General features: G+C 36.4%; 1 protein-coding gene across 2 annotated transcripts; it reads right to left on the reverse strand.

The window, feature by feature from the left end:
• Positions 1-1,420: 1,420 nt before the first annotated feature.
• LOC137820733 (uncharacterized) lies at positions 1,421-12,887 on the reverse strand. Of its 2 annotated transcripts, none has more exons than XM_068624969.1 (7): positions 11,105-12,887; positions 8,542-8,632; positions 7,705-7,862; positions 7,563-7,614; positions 7,370-7,452; positions 7,115-7,208; positions 1,421-2,445 (listed from the first exon to the last, which is right to left on the reverse strand). In XM_068624969.1, the coding sequence occupies exons 1-7, from the start codon at positions 12,554-12,556 to the stop codon at positions 1,850-1,852; spliced, it is 2,526 nt and encodes an 841-aa protein (XP_068481070.1). In that variant the 5' UTR covers positions 12,557-12,887; the 3' UTR covers positions 1,421-1,849. The 2 variants fall into 2 exon arrangements, with proteins under 2 accessions (XP_068481070.1, XP_068481061.1); XM_068624960.1 differs by having other exon boundaries at positions 7,563-7,617.
• Positions 12,888-19,974: the final 7,087 nt, after the last annotated feature.

Genomic DNA, 19,974 nt, shown 5'->3' on the forward strand with positions numbered 1-19,974 from the left:
CAAAGATGAACTCGAAACAAGAACAATTTTTCTTTCAATACCATTTCTTAAAAATGTTCTTGACGTACGGACCAATGTACTATCCAAGGACAATACGTCCTTGAATGAGGACCAACTACATATACATATTATTGGTAACCTCATTATCAGGTAAAATAAGATTATGTCCCTAAATCAACTAATCAAGCGGTAATTGATTATTAGAACCGATGGACCATGTTAATATAGGCCTATTAAGGTAAAAAAAAAAAATCCATCAAAACTCTATAAATATGTAGACATTTTACTGTATGAAATCACATTCAATGGTATTAATTGTTCATAAATACTTTGCTCTGACTTATGTGTAAGAGTGTCATTTGCAAACATATTACCCATCCCATACTGAGATAACAGGATTTGGCATGAAATTAGAAAAGCTTTTGGATATAGCCATTTTAGTCCCAATCAGCAGTGTCCATAACAAGTTCCAATGTTGGCAGCAAAGTCACAAGCGACAACTCCTTTATTTCTCGTCTCAGTCAAAGATATCGATATGACCGTAATTTTACCCAACAATGATTGGTGAAAGTAGAGAAGTAAAATGTAATTTACGAAGTTTTACCTGTAATGTAAGAGTTGAGATCCCGAAATAATTATATGAAAGAAAATTTAACCTAATGTCTTTAACTGATCACTGTCATGGACCCCGAATGTTAGTCTCACAGTTTTATACCTTGTCAAAGACCCAAAAAGTTCGTAAAAGCTTTACCCAAACTGCACGTGACCTTTATCGATTGATTTCAAACTAGTTATGACTAGTGAACAGGAGAATCTTACAATAACAGGAAGCATACAGTAGTTTCAGCAGGTCAAGCATTGTTTCAATTTCTATACTTAGAAGTCACTTCTACTATTAGATAAATTTTTCACAGCAAAGGCACCAAACATTTTCTGCATTGTAGTGTTGATGCCAACAAAAGGCATCAAACTACTGTATATTGAGCTAAACTTTCAAATTTTCCATCTTCTCACGGTTAAAAATACGCCACATTAAACTGCAATACTCAAGCATACCGAACACGTTATGTCACACATTGAGAATAAAACGCGAATTTGATCCTTCAAATATTATCCTATACTATATAATCCTTAAATGATCACAAGTATAATCTCAGTTATATATTACTATTATTAAAGGATTATTTTTATGATATTTTCAATATTTAAAAGATTACTTGATATTTAATTTGTATTATTATATGAATATTTTAATTCAAAGAGCATTCGAGATAAGAAATTAAAGGTTTATATGTTATAATTTAACCAAGTTTCGTGTTTGCATTTGTTAAAAAAAGCCCACAAGGTTTCCAAACATGCCCTACTCGCACGAGCAGTTGGAGCTATGCTGTTTTATTGAAATTGATTCCACTGAACAAAAATTACATAACAAGACTAATATTAACAAATGTAAAAGAATCATGATATGTAATTCAACAAGCTTTTCCCATGCTCGTTAATCTCTACATTTTCCCATTACAATAAATTCACTGGTTTCCAAATTCCAGGTGTACCTTCTTTTTCTTTTCTCTTTTGTTCAATGATTTTTACCCCATTTTTTTGCTCTTTTTTGTCCCCCCAAATGCTTGAATGGACTAGCAACATATCTCATCCAATATTCAACAGAACAAGAAACAAATGGAACTTACCTTATACTATCTCACCCAACACCTCTTCTGTACAGTTATAACTAAATGAGAATGTGGAATTCGACATCACAACAATACAACAACCCCACCCCTTCGTTTTTTCTTCTGAGTTGATGTCTTCAACTCTCCCATGCTCATAGGCATGACTTTTGGATCACCTCTTATATGCCAAGAGGCAATCCAAAATTTTGGAAAATTTTAATTTCTCCTTGAAGGCCTGCAGTTACAATCACCATACCCCATGCTGACATGTTTTGATTGACTCCATAAGATAAATCCACACTTACCTGAGGGTTTGGATCCCATGTAGTTAGAAGTTTTCCCTCAGGCAACGTCGCAGAAATTCTATCAAGAAAATAAGTATCTGTTGCACTTGCAATGGTTCCATGAAGTGGACTGTTATTACAACCTGAAGCAAATTGTGAACCGTCAGAACCAAAAGTTTCCTCTACAGGGGTAGGAGGATGATTGGCTGACGAGACATCATCCCCATTATCACCAAGCTCAGGTTCTTCTCCAAAGTATGGATCATGCATCTCCCATGTGTCATCCATACCTGGCCAAGGAATGGCCACTGACACATCTTTACAGTGAAAATGTTCATATGTGTTTGTCACGGTGACACCTTTACTTCTGCTAGGTCTACAATCAGCTTCATTTTTCCAGATGTATACATGAGAATCCTCACTTGCTGAGACAACATATTTACCATTTGCTGCGAGGAAGGCAGAAATTTGGCTATTTGCATTCCGAAATCCTGGAAATAAGATTGTATCATTTTACTCTGAAATGGAAAGAAATATTTGGAAGATCTTACATAACATCAAAGAATTAGAACTAACAATGACCATAATTTTCTTTCTCGTATCATTCAAATAAATACACGGAATCCAACTAAATAAGCAAAAAAGATTTCATTCCAAAACAACAAAAGTGTTTGTGTATTATTTTATGAGTTCATCTTACATTGAACTCACTCTACTGCAGACATACACACATAGGTAGTGATAGAACTGGGATCGAATCAAGGAATAAAAACCCAGATTTCCTTTCCAAAACTCAAAAATAGTTCTCCACCGAATACTCCAGGCAGTTCAAGGAACCTCGACCCTCCCAAATTCAAAACTATTTTCTTTTTCTCCGTATCTACTAACAAATTTCTCCTATAAATAGCCTCAGCTCTAACTTACTAGTCAAAACAATCAATTACACAATTTTATTTTTCTTATTCTTTCTCAGGTACATGTATTGAATAGGAGGGCATCCTGTTCTATTAAAAACCACACCCCTTCAACTAAGACCTTGTCCTCAAGGTGGAATCAAGAGAACGCTTATTGAATCTCAGATGCTAACTCCCAACTATTCTCACAGGTTAGGATCTGTTGCTACTTGAAAAACACCTCTACATCACCATGAGCGTTCTGTCTCTTTAGTTAGGACAGCTTCCAGAAACACTTGAAGCTCCTCTTCTTCAGTCAAAGGAGCAGGCAGAGGTCGGAGAGGTCATGGTTTAACAGCTCTTTTTAATGGGACATGAAAGACAGGATGTTATTTTGCTATCAGCTCAAGGACCACAAAATCTAGTACTGAGATTTTCATTAGGATGCCCAGCTAAAGACCTCACTGTGTATGTTGGAAGCTTTAGCAATACCCAATCACCTTCAAAACTGACCTCTCTCCTATACACATGAACATCACAACCCATTTAATCTTAACATTTCAGCAAATTCTAACGAAGCTCCTTAAAAGTCCATCCCTCTTCTCTGTCAACTTTCTATGAAAGATGGAGCCCTCTAACAGCAAGGGAGGGCCTTGACCATTTAATGCTTGAAATGGCCACTATCTTGGTTTCTCACTAGTAAGACATATCAAGTGAGATTCTAAACAACGATTTACCGACTTTGTAGTACTCATGTGGAAGCGCATACCAGCTTTCTAAAATGATTCTGCCAAGATATCTCATAAAAAGTTTATCAAAATCAGAAAAAATGATGGAAAGGAATCCACCTAATCACACCACTTCCTTGGTGAATATTTGCCACTTCTATGGCTGAAAAGGATAAGCTAAAAATGAAGAAATGTGCACACACTGATTTCAATTGCCCCCTTCCTGACAATGCTTTGCTCCAAATAGCACTAGGTAGCTCCTCCTTTTCCACTAGGGTTCTCCTTCCCAAATCAGAACACAACCAAACAAATCTTGGTGGTGCTTTCACCATTGATGACATCCATCACCATCGAATTGGTTGGCCACCGAAACATTGATGTTGCTGTCACTGATGCTTGCTTCACTATTGTCAGCTATCACAACAATCACGACCATCGCAACACCATCTCTCGCATCAGCATCTTTGTCCATATTATTTTTAATGCATTCACAAGATTATAAATAGTTTACATATACTCACAATTCTTACTAGTAGGGTTATGATCTTTTTCCACCCTTCTAATACTCTTACGATCCTTGAGTTTGACAACATTGCTTTCAACAACAAATTGCTAGGAAAAATTTGGAATAGCCAATACATGTAATGAGGTCATGGAAGATTTTAACTTCTCAAATGTGGCTTGAAATGCTATCTACCAATTGTATGTAATAATTCAGTAAGCCCATAATCTTGCAAACTCTACACATTTGTGGTGTAGGGCATAATGTCATAACTTCTAAGTTTCTTGGATCAACTGCCACCACTTTTTCCTTAAATAATATGCCCTAGCCACAACATTTGGGACTGGCCAAAGCTACACATTTTTTCGTTGACCTTCAAACCATGTGAATTGTAAAATCAAACTTCAGATGTTGAATAAGATCCTCCAAATTCTGACTAAAAATGTTGTAAAAAAAGATGAGCAAAATGTCCCAAGTACAGTCTTCAGACCTCGTTCATAATGGACTAAAAAGTAGATGGGGCATCAATCAATCTGAATGCATAACAATAAATTCATAGTGGTCCTCCTGTGTCCTAAAAGTTATCTTTTAAACATCCTGATACCTCATAAAAATTTGATGGTAAGCCGCCTTCAAATCAAGTTTCTAAAATATAACAACTGTGCTTTTTTCTTCCAAAACCTAATGTATAATGTCATTCCGGAATTTATCTTGTACAGTTATTTTATTCGAAGCCCTATAATCTATGCAAAATTTCCATCCACCGTCTCTTCTCTTGACTAAAATACCGGTACCTGAGTAAGGACTAATGCTTGACCTAATAAGCCCGACTGCAAGCATCTCACCCACCAATTTCTCAATTTCTTCTTTTTTGTCACCAAGATATTGATATGGCGTCATTAAGAATATTGGCTTTAGCTTTAAGCACAATAGTCTCTTTGTCTATGAGGTGGTAAACCTTAGGGGAATTGAAAAACCTGTGCATATTCTTCCAATATAGAGTTGATATCGACTGGAATTGCTTAAGTATTCTCTAACTTGTCCATAGAGTTGCACTCTGCAATGAATCCGTGACCTTGATCATCTTCCAATGCTCCTTGAATTAATTAGAGGGAAGTTCAGACTTAATCAATTCAAGATTTGCTCTCAACACCCTTTGTTTCCTTCCAATGTTTATCTTCACAGTTAATTCCTCAAAATTAGCTTTAACATCTCCTAACCCGAAACAACTTTAACACCAATACGACATTTGCACCTCCAATTCAAAAATATAGAAATCTTGCTAAATTTCAACACCATGAAACTTTAATTGAACTACTTTACAGGGTCCACTACAATTTATCTTATGTCCACCTCCCACTTCCACAAAATAATGTGAAGTTTTTGTCACATATAACAATAGTTTTTCCATCACCTTGCTCGAGACAAAATTATGGGTTGCTCAACAATCTATCAAAAACAACCACCCTAAAATTTCTCCATCAGACCCCCACAACTTAAGAGACATCTTTGTGGTGAAACCTACTATGCTATGCAAAGACAATGAGCTTCCTCGAATACTTCTATCATATCTTCCTTAGATATTTTTGCTTCCTCGCCCTCACCTCCTAATGTCAACACATTTACTTGTTTATTTTTGCCTACATGAATGGACCAAATTTTTCATCACAACAAAACCCTTTCTGACTTTTCCACTTGGGTCAATCTTTGAAATGGATTCCTTCCTCTAATAGTATTAGGTGCAATCTTATTATTAACTGAGCCTTGAGATGCAAGAGTACTGCATCCAAATTATGGGGTGCACTAGTAAACCATTCTTTCAAGATACGTTCGAAAAGATTCATTGCTTCTTCCTCCTTGAACCCCACATTCTTTTTAATTACTGCACAATTCCTTACCTCAATTCTCCTCGCTTTGTTCAGTGTCCAATAAAAATAGTCATCAAGTGTTGTTCTCCCAAGCCTTGAACAAAACCAACATATTTTTGAAATTTAGTAACATCTAGCACCAAATTATCTTGCTTCAATGCTAATGATAACTAAAAGGTATTACTCAGACAAAGCTTGAAACCTAACCATTAATGCCACCTTTAATTCTTCCCCTGAAATTTCGATTGCAATATTCCCACCACTGAACCAGCCTAATGCATCACCCTTTAATGCCTCCATCTTCTCAACAAATGCAATCCCACATAGACTAAAATAACATTCCGCTTCACCACCCTCCCAAACGCATCTTCTCCCCAAAACATCAGAATGTCAAATTTCAACCCTTTATGCCTCCCACCTGAATCCTTCATTGTGTCACCTCCTAATCCCTTGATGTCATTTCTGCTTGTGCATTCATTTCATTTGGTATTTTCTAGAAAGCGCTTTTATCACAACTCTAGCAATTTTTCCAGCATTAATTTTAAACCCAAAATGAAAATTCTTGTTGTTGTGGTTGATTGGTTCTCCACGATTTTCTCCATATTTTCAACTCTTCCCTCCACATTGTTCTTTCTCTTTACTCATGCACATTAGCTACAGAACTCCTACATCGGAACTCTAATACAAGCTGATAAAACTGTGATTGAAACAAGGAACCAAAAAACAAGAATTCCTTCGTTGATATAAAAGTACATCTCAAATTTAATAATAGTTCTAAACCCTCTTAAATTCAAAAAATATTTTCTTTTTCTCCATGTCTACTAACAATTTTCTCCTATAATAGTCTCCACTATCTAACCAACAGCAGTTAAAACAATCAGTTAGACATTTTTGATTTTCCTTAGCCTCCCTCTAATGCATGTATTGAGTAGGAGGTTGCCTTCTTCTATCATGTAAACACTTTTTGGCCCCTAATTCTCATTATTTGTCAGAAGTTATCACCAAATGTTTCAGATCATGTATCGTCTCAATAATACTTTTATCATTGGCAGCAGTAAAAATTCTCATCGGGTACCCAATAATGTTTAAATACATTCACTTGAAGATTTAAATATAATTCACTAGGATCTTCAATAAAATTCACTTGATATAGAACTCATTTCACCAACCTTTAAACTTGTGAACTAGATCAATACCATCAACTAGTCGAATCCGAGAATCGGAAGAAGTGATGAGGACTTCTGATGAACTTCCTGGCAGAAACTGTTCATAAAAATCAGTAGGAAAACAAGCACAAGTATTATTACCAGCCAAAGAACATTTATAATTTTTGTTAAGCCTTCAATTATTTGCCTTTATTCTTTTTTCCATTTTAACCCTTCAGTTTTGGGAAAAATTAATACAGCACAGTAGCCATTAAATACCTGGAAGCCAGTAATTTTCTTGTGGTTTGATCTCTTTCTCCTGTTCTGCAAATTTATCTGGCTTTTCTGTTGCAACTTATTTTCTGAATGAAATGGAAAAAAAATGACAATGATAGCAATAATCAGTGACCTGCAATCATCGGAATAGATTATAAATTTATGTGTAGTTAAAGAGAAGAATCACTGATGATACCAGATGTATTATATGAATGACAGCTACCCTTGTAAGTACCAACGAGTGCACCCTGCTTCGAGCAGAAAATATTATTGAATTCCGATTAAACTATCAAAGTTTTTCATGTAGATAAAATAATGCATATAAATGTAGAACCAACCTGACCATCTGGCGTATAGCAAGCAGCAGTGACCATCTCATGTAGATCAGTCCAATCAACAACTTGTCTATCAGGTATGCTCCATATACGAACCTTGGCATCCAATGATCCACTAATGAAGTATCTATCATCAGCAGGATTAAACTGGATGCAAGTTACTGTGCCAGACAGATAACAAATTGAAGCAAAGGTATAATTAGCAAGGGGGAAAAAGGGTGAAGGGAGGAGTACAGGAATGTTTTATTATTGTTAAATTTAAGTAGCAATTGATATTTGAAAGAAATAAAATCTTCTACAATCAGTTCTATATGCAGCAACAGTCGATTTTTATAAAATCATGCTATTGTCCATTAAAGTGGTTACTCAATCCATGCCAGAGGGATTACTAAGTGTAGAATTAGATTGTATAACGATAGGTTATACCGTGAATCCAAATAAAATTTGAGAAATGCTAACAGCACACTCTGAAATACATTATTTCCAACACACTTTATACTGTTATTAAAATTCACAAATTGATTGGTCTCATTTCTTATTTAATAGCTGACATTTATTGAAAATCATACAATGTTTAGGTCTCATCTCTTTTTTTATGACTTTCACTATTACAAGTAGCGATAAATTTCAACCAATAATCCTCCTGTTGAAAAATGCATGTCTGAGAGTGTATTTCCAGAATTTCTCCTCAATTTTTAGTTGGAAAAGAAATAGAAGAAGCTTCTAACACAAATGCATACTCCAACACTTATTCAATGTTATTATGACCAAAGAATGGCAATCCATAAAATCTATTCAGAATAAGAAAAAGTAAAGATGAGCGCAGATGTGTGTGCTTACCATAGTCACTGTGTGAAAAAACTTTCAGACAAGACTGGCTAGACAAATGCCACAGGCGCACTGTTTTGTCCATTGAAGATGAGAGCAAGTTCTGATCAAACAAAAAAAATATTTAAAACCACTTACACACATACATGGTTTAGTTTATATTTGCAATACAAACTGCATATTCTCATGACAAATATTTGAATTGTAAAGATCAAATATAAGATAATAATCAAGAAACTTCCACATAAATAAACATATCCCCCTCCCCCAATTTAAGCTCTTCAAAGACATCTTCCTTGCTTGTAATATTATCTGACTAAAATTAATTTTTTACATTTTCACCCTGTATGGTGCTCTTAAACCAAAATCCCATTACTACATCATGGGGAGAATTTAGCAAATAAGAAACTAATTAAAAAAAATATTCATATTAAAAATAGTTTTAAAAATTTATATAAAATTAGAAAAGGTTTAACCTTTTTAATGTGCCTAATAATATATTGAAACTTTTTATTAATCAATTATATTGGGTAACTCTTCTATTCACAATTCAAAATCCTTTAGAAAGTATTACTTGAGTCGGAATTGGCGGCATCTATAGGGAAGAAAAAGAGATTAAAAAATGAACACTCCTTCTCCTTAGCTCTCAATTGGGGCACTTGTGTTCTAGTACACCCAAAAGTCCCATATCTCTTACAAGTCGAGGCCACGGGCTATTTATGTTTACCTTCTAGGACAAAACCATGACAAAGCCACCGAACACCAAAATGTACAATAACTGATACTATTTTAGTGAACTTGAGGTTGAAACAACTTCATATATCCATAAATGCTTATAGGGATTTTTAAATTCTGGGGAATATTATGCAAGGATCTCAAGGGAAAATAAAATGATTGTTTGAGTTCTGAGACAACTTTTTACATATCTCTCATTTTTCTTGTTCTTCACTCACAAATCATACTTCAGAGCCTGGCCACGACAGGCATGTTTCGGTTCTAAGATGCTTAATTGTTGTAACTTCTACAGCAGAAAATGTGATATTTTATATTTGAAATTTGAAAGTACTTCATTTTCAAACACAATCTAAAAGTAGGTTCTGAATTAGCTCCAAAATACAATATTTCGTAGGGTTATAACAAATTCATTCTTAAGAGAACAAATAAAGTAATTTTCATTTAAAAAAATAAAAGGACAAATAAAAGAAAACTGACATTTTGCTTTTATTTGAATCATTTTTAACAAATAAGACTTACTACTAATCCACCTAATTATCTGATTTTTGAAGCTTGGCTAACAATCCCTAAAATCAATACTGGGATTAAGGAATAATGACAAATTCATCTCCTATCAAGCATAAAAAAGATAAATCCCAATCACCACACGACTACTTCACTGGATCATCATAATGGTAAAAAGTGAAAATCTAAGTAAGCACAACTAGGTTGCCTCCCAACATATCAGCACCTTAAAAAAGTTATTGACCTGAATATATTATCTCTGTTTATTAGACAGTAAAGTTAAATTCCCTTTACCTTACAGTCACTATCTCTCTAAATTCATTTCGTTAAAGTAATTTCTGGAAAATTTGGATATAAACCCAACCCAAAAATATCACCAACAGATACCATTATAAAGAAATCATATTTCATTACAAGTCGCCACACTTTAAATTACTAATCAGCAAATGCATTTCCAAGGAAGGCCTAGAATGACAATGCAACTTCGGAAAATAATTAATTGTTGATCTACTACTATAAATTCAAATAAACTGTTATTATTTGCCAGGGAGTAGGGAAAATAGAACCAGAAATCTTCTCTCAGAGACAGAATTTTAACTACTCTTTCCTAGATTTCATATTTCAATATTTTGATTTTATGTTTACAACTACAGTAAGTAACCGCAAAACAAAGACGTGCGTTAAGAAAAAACTGTTGTAGTGGGTAGTGCACAAATAATTCCACAAAGTGCTAACCAGAAAATTAAATAAAGAAAAATAGTCTCAAAACTTCTAGTAACAAATTTTATTCCATTAACAACATATTCCACAAAACAGAAAGATTTGAACACAATAATAAATATTATGTTCTGATGCCTATTCCGCTAATTAAAAATGGACTATATAATATGAACCATCCTAGTCTTATCCCACTAGGCAAGGTCAGCTAAAATAAATCCATAGACGCTAATGGGCTCCACAATAATCAAATTTTCAGTATAATCATAGTAGTATCTTCGTAATGGTTTCTGATGGTTTTGGTTTTCGACCCATTTAATCTAACTGTTTATTATATCCACTTTCTCTCACAAGAGCCTCGCTCAGGGCTTGTTTGGTTAGCACTCAATCAATTTCTCACTCCAAGCTCAATAATTTTACATGTCGGTAGAAAAGTCCAGCTGTTCCACTTAAGTGATTTTAATCTGTTAACAGGACAAAGCAGAAAAACAAATAACAATTTCAATGCATATGGGTGTACGAAGGAATGTAAATAAAATGAACTTTACATGTACATTCAGGCATACAAGACAAAAGTAGAATTACAGAATAACATCTAATCCTTTTCATAGAAGCTAACCTGAGACTTGGACCAAGAAAGGTCAAGCACGTCATGGAGATGACCCTTAAAGGTGCAAACCGGTTTTTCAGTGAGAGCAAACACAGTTTCCGGCACTACTAACTGGTCCACGCTCAACGATTTTCTGCTGACAGACAACCTCCCCCTTCTCTTCTTCTCCGAATTATTCTCCATGCCAGGAGAAGACGGCTCCGGCGACCCATTCACCACAAACAACATGTTCAAATTCCCATCGTCCGGTTTCTCCAAGAGCAACTCGCCCTTCCTCTCAGACTCCACAACCCGCCAAACATGAATCACATAATCCTCACCAGCACTGGCAAGGTACTTCCCATCCAAACTAAACTTAATGCTCCAAATGGATCCATCATGAGCCTGAATCTTCTGGCTCTTATAAAGCCCTGTAACCTCCTTGCAGGACTTCCCATACTGCCGAACCCTCACTCTCTCACCCCCATGAACTAAACCACTACCACAATCCTGGCTATCATCCGTGGCAGAACTTGACCTCCGGCCACCCCCCTTCTCTGACGAAGACGTATCCCTCTCATCACCACTCCGCCTCTCCTTCTGACCCACCACAACACTCTTCAAGCTCATAAACTTAAACCACCCACCTTTTCTCCTCACTTTGCTACCATCCCCCTCATCACCACCACCACCACTCCCACCATCGCCTTCCTCATCCACGCCCTCCCCATCGCCACCTTCCTCCACACTCTGCCTCCTCATTAGTTCCTGAACAATCGGAGAATGCCCTACCGTCATCTCAAACTCCTCCACAGTCAAACGCCTCCCAGTCCCCACCTCCTTCACCTCATTCCACACCCCATCCCGCTTCACCACAAACTCCTTTCCATTGTCCAAATCCCTAATCGTACACGCTTGCTCCACTTCATCCACCACATTCCCCTCCCCAATTCCACCCTCCTCACACACACTCACACAAATCCTATTATGCACAGAATGACTACCACTACCACTATTAAAATTAATATTATTATTCACGAGAAAACCGTTGTCATTGTCGCGAATGGGAACAACAGAGCTCTTGCAATGCTTGGTGCCGCGATCCGCGGTGTTGTCGGATTTCGATCGGGGAATAGTGGCGGCGGCGGCGGTGGAAGTGTCGGTGCATTGGTAAGAGGAGGCTGATCGGGGGATGCTTGCTGCGGAGGGCGGCGGGGTGGGGAGGCCGAACTGGCGGAGGAGGCGGGAGCGGCGCTCGGAGAGGGAGGAGGGTTCGGAGATCCAGGCATCGTACTTGCACATGGTGGGGAATGGGAATTGGGGGAGGGCATGGGTGTCGTTTTTAGTAGGTTTATCGTTTTGGGAAGTGGGAGCGTCGTCGTCGGAGGCTGACGTGGAGCAGGAGCATGAAGAGAGCAAACGGTCGTTGGAGTCGTGGAAAAGGGAAGGGTCGTAGTGGTCCTCCTCCACGGCTGGGGTCATGGCTTGTGGGGCATTCCCATTTGGATCAACCAAACCGAAGGGGAAATGGGTCGGATCGTGGAACGGATCCAATGCCGGTGAAGGAGTTCGGTGTGAGTCAGATCCAACGAATGGTACAGTACGAATGTGAATGAGAGAGATAATGGGAACCAAGACCTGAGCTGCTGAGAGAGTGTGCTGTGTTTGCTGGGTGGCTTCTGCTGTTGTGTTGTGTTGGAGTGAGCACTCACCTTTTTTTTGGGGGTAGGGACTGGAGAGAACTTGCGTTTGCTAATGAAGAAAGGGGGGGACTTTCTCTTTTCCTTATATAGGACTATAAAACAAATTAATCAAACCTCTTCTATTTAATTTTACTTTTAACCACTACGGAATTTCGCAACAAAAACGTTAGGAACACTCTCATTAAACATACACTGAAACTTTATAAAAAAAAACGTATATATTAGTAAATGTCACTTTTAAAATAAACAGGTAATTAAATAAAAAATAAACTTACTGAAATTTAAATTTTTTAATATTTTAATATGTGACAAGAAAGGTGTACTTGTTAGTATTTTCTCCTATGTTTAATTACTCATTTGATTACTACAATCGTACTTTATATTAAAAGAGATTAAAATTATATGTTTAAGGTTTAAATAGACATGGGTAGAGGGGAATGGGATGTAGTCTTATGTTGCTATGTTGAATTCATGTATTTTTTGTAATTTTTTATATGTTATGATGGGTGTATTGTGTGGGTTCAATGGATGAAGAAAATTGAATGGAAAAGATGAATTTGGTTGGTGAATATAGAGACTTAGAAGATCTAAGACAACTCCTAATTAATTCTAAGTTTGACACAAACTAATGCCAACAAAGAGTGAACAAAAAAAACAATTTGTGCATAAACTTTGGCAAGATTTCTTTAGTCAATTCTAAGTTAGTATACAAAAGAGCTATCACTTTTATATTTAGTGCTAAGAGGTTCCAAAATTCAGAAAAGTTTAACCTAAAAACTCTTTGCTCTTAGCTTGACAAGTGTCCTCCTCTAATGGGAGAGAATCCTCTTCATTCCCATTATGACAACAAGTTTTCTCTCATTGGAGCAAATTCTCTCAAATTAGAGGTTGACAAGTGATGTGAGTTGATTTTAGATTGGCACATTTTAGAGGTTCCTCTTTTGTTTATGATTTTTTAGATTAACAATTTAAGGTGAGAACCCAAAGAAAATCCCAACTGAACACGAACTTAACCAAGTGGTTAAGTAAGTGTGAAGGTTCACTTCTAGAGGTCAACGAGAAAAACACAATATGGTGATTATGATGATGAAGGTAAATTGCGAAAATGGAAAGAACATAAGATAAGAAAGACAAGTGATAACGAAAATTAAAAGACAAACATGATATCATAAAAAGGAATGGAATGGATGGCGCAAAGGAAGATAAAAAGAGGAAGGGATGAAGAAAGCTTATGGAAGAAGAAGGGATGTCATGCCAATTGAAGAAGGAGGCACTCCAAGATGAGTGGTGAAAGAGCCGCCACTTGAAGTGCTCAGACACTCAAGATAAGACCCACTATGAGAACTCTAAAGTCTCACAAAAACACTCTTGGAGAGTTTCTTTACTATATTCAAATTCAATGTGTGAATACATGAGGCAAGAAATAGAGTGTCTTGGAGAACAAGATAAAGTGGTAGGGGTGACATTTGTGAGAAGTCTTCTAGAAGGTAGGTCAAAGAAACCCTAAACCTAAAAGCACTTGCCATGAAGGGTGGGTTTGGCACAAACCCAAATTACTAAGCACACCCTACTCAAATTACTAAGCACACCCTAATCTAGTTTATTCTTCTATTTGGACCCCCAAAGTGAGCCCAATTTATTTACATAACTTCTCTTGTGGAAAGACATGAAGGGAGAACTTCTGATATTCTGGTTTATATCTAGTTCTTCTTCTGTTGATGCTCTCTCTCGAGGTTTGGTGGGACCTGGCTTTGTATACTGAGATGATTGGCCTATTTGTGAAGTGTTGGTTGTGTCCTTAGTCATCTGCTGGTTGATGTGGTTTGCAGTCATAATGGGAATCCTCTCCATTCCCATTATGACAATAAACTTTCTCTCATTGGAGGAAATTAGAGGTTGATAAGTGACCCTTCTTAGTTGGTGGAAATCCTCTCCATTAAAGGGACGACATGTGGACCTTCATGTTTTCCTTGTCACTCCATGCTTTCTATTTGCACTCTAGTCATTTATTTATGCATCCTAGATGGTCTACAGTTGCATTGAGTCCAAGGAGGCCCAATTGTAACTCTAACTAGACTTTTTTCCCCTATTTACATCATGCTCTAATTGCCCCAATACATGACCCATGAAAATTGCCCCAAAACATGCCTCAAGAAAATGATCCAAATACAAGCCCAATAGACATAAGAACACCAATCAAGAACATATTTATGAATTGAAATGGAATGACAATGGAATGGAAAGATGAAGGAGTAAGGAAGCTTATGAGAATGGAGTTGAGAAGATGAGCACACCACTTGGAGGATGAAATGACTCCAAGATAAGTATTGGAAGCCACCACTAGAGAGCTCTCAAATTCTCACAAGATAACACTAAAGACTAAGAGGAACAAGCCTCACTAGCATCACACACAAATTGTGCATAGTAACTTTTTTTTCTATTCAATTCAACTTAGAAATACAATGAAGGAGACCTTCTATTTATAAGAAGATGAGCCTTGGAGAACAAGAATGGAGAAGGGTAGGAATGTCCATGAAAGGGGGCGGCCTAGGGTTGGACTTTTGGCCAATGTCGCCCCTTCCATAGCCTTCTAGAAGCTAGGATTTCCTTCCTTCCCTTTTGGACTTCTCATAGGCCCAATTTTATAACTTCACCTCCTATTTATCCTATATGGACCTACTCTTGCTTAATCTACTATTTGGACCCCTCAAGTGAGCCCAAATTATTTACAACATATTCTAATCATTAAGAAGACCACAGGAAGAACTTTAGATGCTCTGGTCTTTGTCCAATTCTTCCTCTGGTGAGGTATCCACTTTGAGATGACTTCTCATTGTGTAAATTATGATCCTTGGGCATCTCCTTGTTGGCTTGGTTTGCATCATGCCCCTTAGGTTTGAGAGAATTCGACCTTAAATTTAGAACTCTTGCAGATAACATAGTCAACTTGCTCACATATAAAATAGTGCAAGGAGTGAGATGTGAGCGTGACTTATATTCCTTAAGCTTGGGGAGTGCAAAAGATGGGGTTCTATATATAGACCATGTTTGGAAAGATTGTGTGGGAATGACAAATCTTTTTTGAAGAAAATCCTCTTAGAAGGTGGAAACCTTTAGGAGGTGTTTGAAAATCATTCCTAACATGATTGATTTAGTTGCGAAAGATGATACTTTGTGATTCGGTTTATCTTTTCTTTCTTTCTCTTTTTGTTTTCATTTTTAATTGGACCTCATGAACCTCTTTGGGAGAGAGGGGTTTTAAGATAACCTTGTGCCCTTGGAAGGTAAAAGTCATTTTGTTGGTTAGGCCATCATGTAGAACTTGTCTATCATATTTCCAAGGCCTTCCCAATAGAATATGGGTTGCTTCCATTGGCACAACATTACATAAAACTTCATCTTTATACTTTCCTATAGCAAAAGTTATGAGGACTTGTTTATTAACCATGATTTCACCTTCGACACTAAGCCATTGTAATTTATAGGGCTTTATATGAGAGATAGTGGGTAAACCAAGCTTTTCCACTACTTTTGTACTTGCCACATTAGCACAACTACCCCATCTATTATCATGGAACATAACTTGTTGGTGATAATGCAGCGGGTGTGGAAAATATTTTCTCTTTGGGTGTCATCCAAAGGTTTTGGAACGGTCCCAAGCATTTGCCTTATTACCAATAAGTCACCTTCACAAGATATCTCATATTCATTATCATTAGGGGTGTTTGAAGGGGAAGGGGAGTTAGACCTAGAAGATTGATCACTATGTTCACTTACTACTTACCCCCCCCCCCTAACCATCATGATTCGCTATGTTGGACAATCGACTGCTATGTGCCCAAAACCTAAACATTTAAAACACTTTTTACTTGAGGTTTTGGTAGGAGATTTAGGGGTTGAAGTGGAGGGTTTAGAATCCCTCGGTTTGTAAGGGGACTCCTTTAGAAAATTGGAGGGAAAAGTTGAAGAAGACTTGTTCTTGTTTTTCCAAGATGAGTGGTAGAAGCCATCATTATGAGAATTTTTGAAAGACTTTTTCTTTGAAATTTGGGATTCTACCTTGATGGCAAGGTGAACCAACTTTTCTAAAGAGGAGTACTCATAGAGTTCTACCACATCTTGTATGTCCCTTCTTAAGCCACTTACAAAACGAACCATTTTGGACTCCTCACTTTCATGCATGTCAATTTTAGTTAATGTTGTTTCAAGTTCTTTAAAATAATCATCCACACTTTGTGTTCCTTGTTGAAGTTGGCTTCAACAAGAGCTTTTTCCTATATTGTGGAGGAACAAATCTAACGCGCATGCATAACTTCAAATCCTCCAAAGAGACCACAACTGGCCTCTTGTTAAGTCCAATGTCCATTATAGTTTTGTGTCACCATTGCATGACATAATCCAAAAACTCTAAGGAGGTTAACTTAACTCTTTTGTCATCTTGGACCTCATGTACATTAAAAATGTGTTGTAATTTAGCCTCCCATCCTAGGTAAATATTGGGATCACCTTCCCCACTAAAACTAGATATTTTTACAAATGGTAAAGAAGGCTTTGCCACATGTTGGCACCTATCATCAAAATGAAACATTCTCCATTCGTCCTCTTCTTCTTGGCTACCATAGTTTTGATAACTTCTTGATTCATGCCTTGGATTCCATCTTCTTCCTCTTTGGGGTCTATCATAGGTCGATTCTATCCTTTGGAGTCTTTCCTCCATTTGTCTCATTTCTTCCTCCTTTTGTGTTAATGATCTTTTGGCCGCCGCCAATTCACCCATAAGGAAAGCCTTTTGGGGAGATTGGGGTTTAGAAGATTCGCCTGAAGACAAATGAGCCATAAAACACAAGTGACAAACAATTAGAGAAAAGAAGTTAGTAAGAAATTCACTATCAAGGTTGCGCCACTTGTATCAAGATCACTCAAGCACTCAAAGAAAGAAATTTCCTCCCTTAGCAAAGGTCTTTCTTGTGGATGAAAAATCTCAAATGAAAAAGGTCAAAGCCTTCAACACTTTAGGAAAAGAAAAATAAAAGACAAACAATAAAAGCTCAAACAAGAAAAGCTAAACCAAATTAGAAAAAGAGAATATGACAAAACTTGAAAATGAAGACAAGCAAGAAAAAGGCACACAAAAAGACTCTAAGATACTTACTAAACTTTTAACAATGAAACTTTTCTTTAGAAATTGTTAAAGCAAAATGATAAAAAAATTCCACAATGGTTGAAATCAATTTGCCAATCAAGTTGAATCCATATTTGGAAAATGATTTTCTTTGGTAAAATGATACCCAAAGTTTCATTTTCAATTTTCTTTGCTGTTTTTTTTATACTAATTTGACTTATGGAAAGAAATGACCATAGTTTGCATCATGCATAATTTCCAAAAACTTTCAATTTTCACAAATTTGGGATTCAATATAATTGAACACTTGAAATCATTTGTTTGGAACTTTAAATCTACTTCTACTAAAAACAAGTTTCTAATAACTTGTCAAACTTCAAAATTAAAAGCAAGTAAGTAGAATCAAAACAAGGAATCCTAGTAAACTAATGAACATAGGACTCAAAGTAAAAGACAATATCAATAAAAGACATCAAGAGAAACATATCCAAAAGCGAAAAAATGCTATGAATATAAAATAGCCGAAAAAATTGCAAGAAATAAAGGGATGGAAAATAAAATGCAAGAAAATAAAGACAAGAATTTAAAGGTACTTGAATTTAAAGACAAGAAAGTAAAGGTACTTGAATTTAAAGACAAGAAATTAAAGGTGCTTGAATGTAAAGAAATTGTAAAGTGTCGAATCAACTCAAGAAAATTAAGCATAAGAACCTAAGCTCTGATAACCACATGATGTGAGTTGATTTTAAGAGTTTTCATTTAGGTGACACTTTAGTTTTAGGATTGAGATTTTTAGGCAATTATGAGTGAAAACCTAAGGAAAATCCCCACTGGACATTAACTTAACCAAGTGGTTAAGTAGATGTGAGGGTTCATTTCACAAAGACAAAAGGAAAAATATAATTATAAGATGACAATGATGACAAGAAAAGGTGCGGAATTTAAGCATGGAAAACAAGAATAAAAGGAAATAGCCGAATAGACATAAGAACACCAATCAATAACATATTTATGAATTGAAATGGAATGACAATGTAATGGAAAGATGAAGGAGTAAGGAAGCTTATGAGAATGGAGTTGAAAAGATGAGCACGCCACTTGGAGGATGAAATGACTCCAAGATAAGTGTTGGAAGCCGCCACTTGAGAACTCTCAAATTCTCACAAGATAACACTAAAGACTAAGAGGAACAAGCCTCACTAGCATCACACACAAATTGTGCAGAGTAACTTTTCTTCTATTAAATTCAACTTAGAAATACAATGAGGGAGACCTCCTATTTATAAGAAGAGGAGCCTCGAAGAACAAGAAGGGAGAGGGGTAGGAATGTCCATGAAAGGGGGCAACCTAGGGTTGGACTTTTGGTCAATGTCGCCCCTTCCATAGCCTTCTAGAAGCTAGGTTTCCTTCCTTCCCTAATGGACTTCTCATAGGCGCAATTTTATAACTTCACCTTCTATTTATGCTATATGGACCTACTCTTTCTTATTCTACTATTTGGACCCCTCAAGTAAGCCCAAATTATTTACAACATATTCTAATCATTAAGAAGACCAATAGGAAGAACTTTAGATTCTCTGGTCTTTGTCCAATTCTCCCTCTGGTGAGGTCTCCACTTTGAGATGACTTCTCATTTTGTAAATTAGCATCCTTGGGTATCTCCTTGTTGGCTTGGTTTGCATCACTTACTAGCATTTTGTTGTATGAATGGATTCAAGTTATTTCAGATGGACGTGAAAAGCGCTTTTCTAAATGGAATTGTGAATGAAGAAATTTGTGTATCACAACCACCTAGGTTTGAAGATCACCTACATCCTAATCGTGTATACAAGTTGAAGAAAGCCTTGTATGGCCTTAAGTAAGCACCAAGGCAGTGGTATGAAAGGTTAAGTTGTTTTCTTTTATCTCATCAATATGAAAGAGGGAAGATTGACAAAACCCTTTTCATTAAAAAATCTGATTATGCTGTAATCTTAGTTCAAATATATGTAGATGACATTATCTTTAGCTCTTCTAATGATAAATTGTGTGAAAAATTTGTAAAAGCTATGCATGGAGAATTTGAGATGTCAATG

Source organism: Phaseolus vulgaris, chromosome 11 (assembly GCF_000499845.2).
Source record: "Phaseolus vulgaris cultivar G19833 chromosome 11, P. vulgaris v2.0, whole genome shotgun sequence".
Lineage (NCBI taxonomy): Eukaryota > Viridiplantae > Streptophyta > Magnoliopsida > Fabales > Fabaceae > Phaseolus > Phaseolus vulgaris.

What these genes read in the sequence shown, in the direction of transcription:
- LOC137820733 (XM_068624960.1), bottom strand. Translation starts at nt 12,556, where the DNA reads ATGACCCCAGCCGTGGAGGAGGACCACTACGACCCTTCCCTTTTCCAC. An exon ending in GCTATACGCCAGATGGTCAG is followed by an intron (nt 7,618 to 7,704) that starts GTTGGTTCTACA and finishes TTCTGCTCGAAG; the next exon opens with CAGGGTGCACTCGTTGGTAC. An exon ending in TCATTCATATAATACATCTG is followed by an intron (nt 7,453 to 7,562) that starts GTATCATCAGTG and finishes CATTTCATTCAG; the next exon opens with AAAATAAGTTGCAACAGAAA.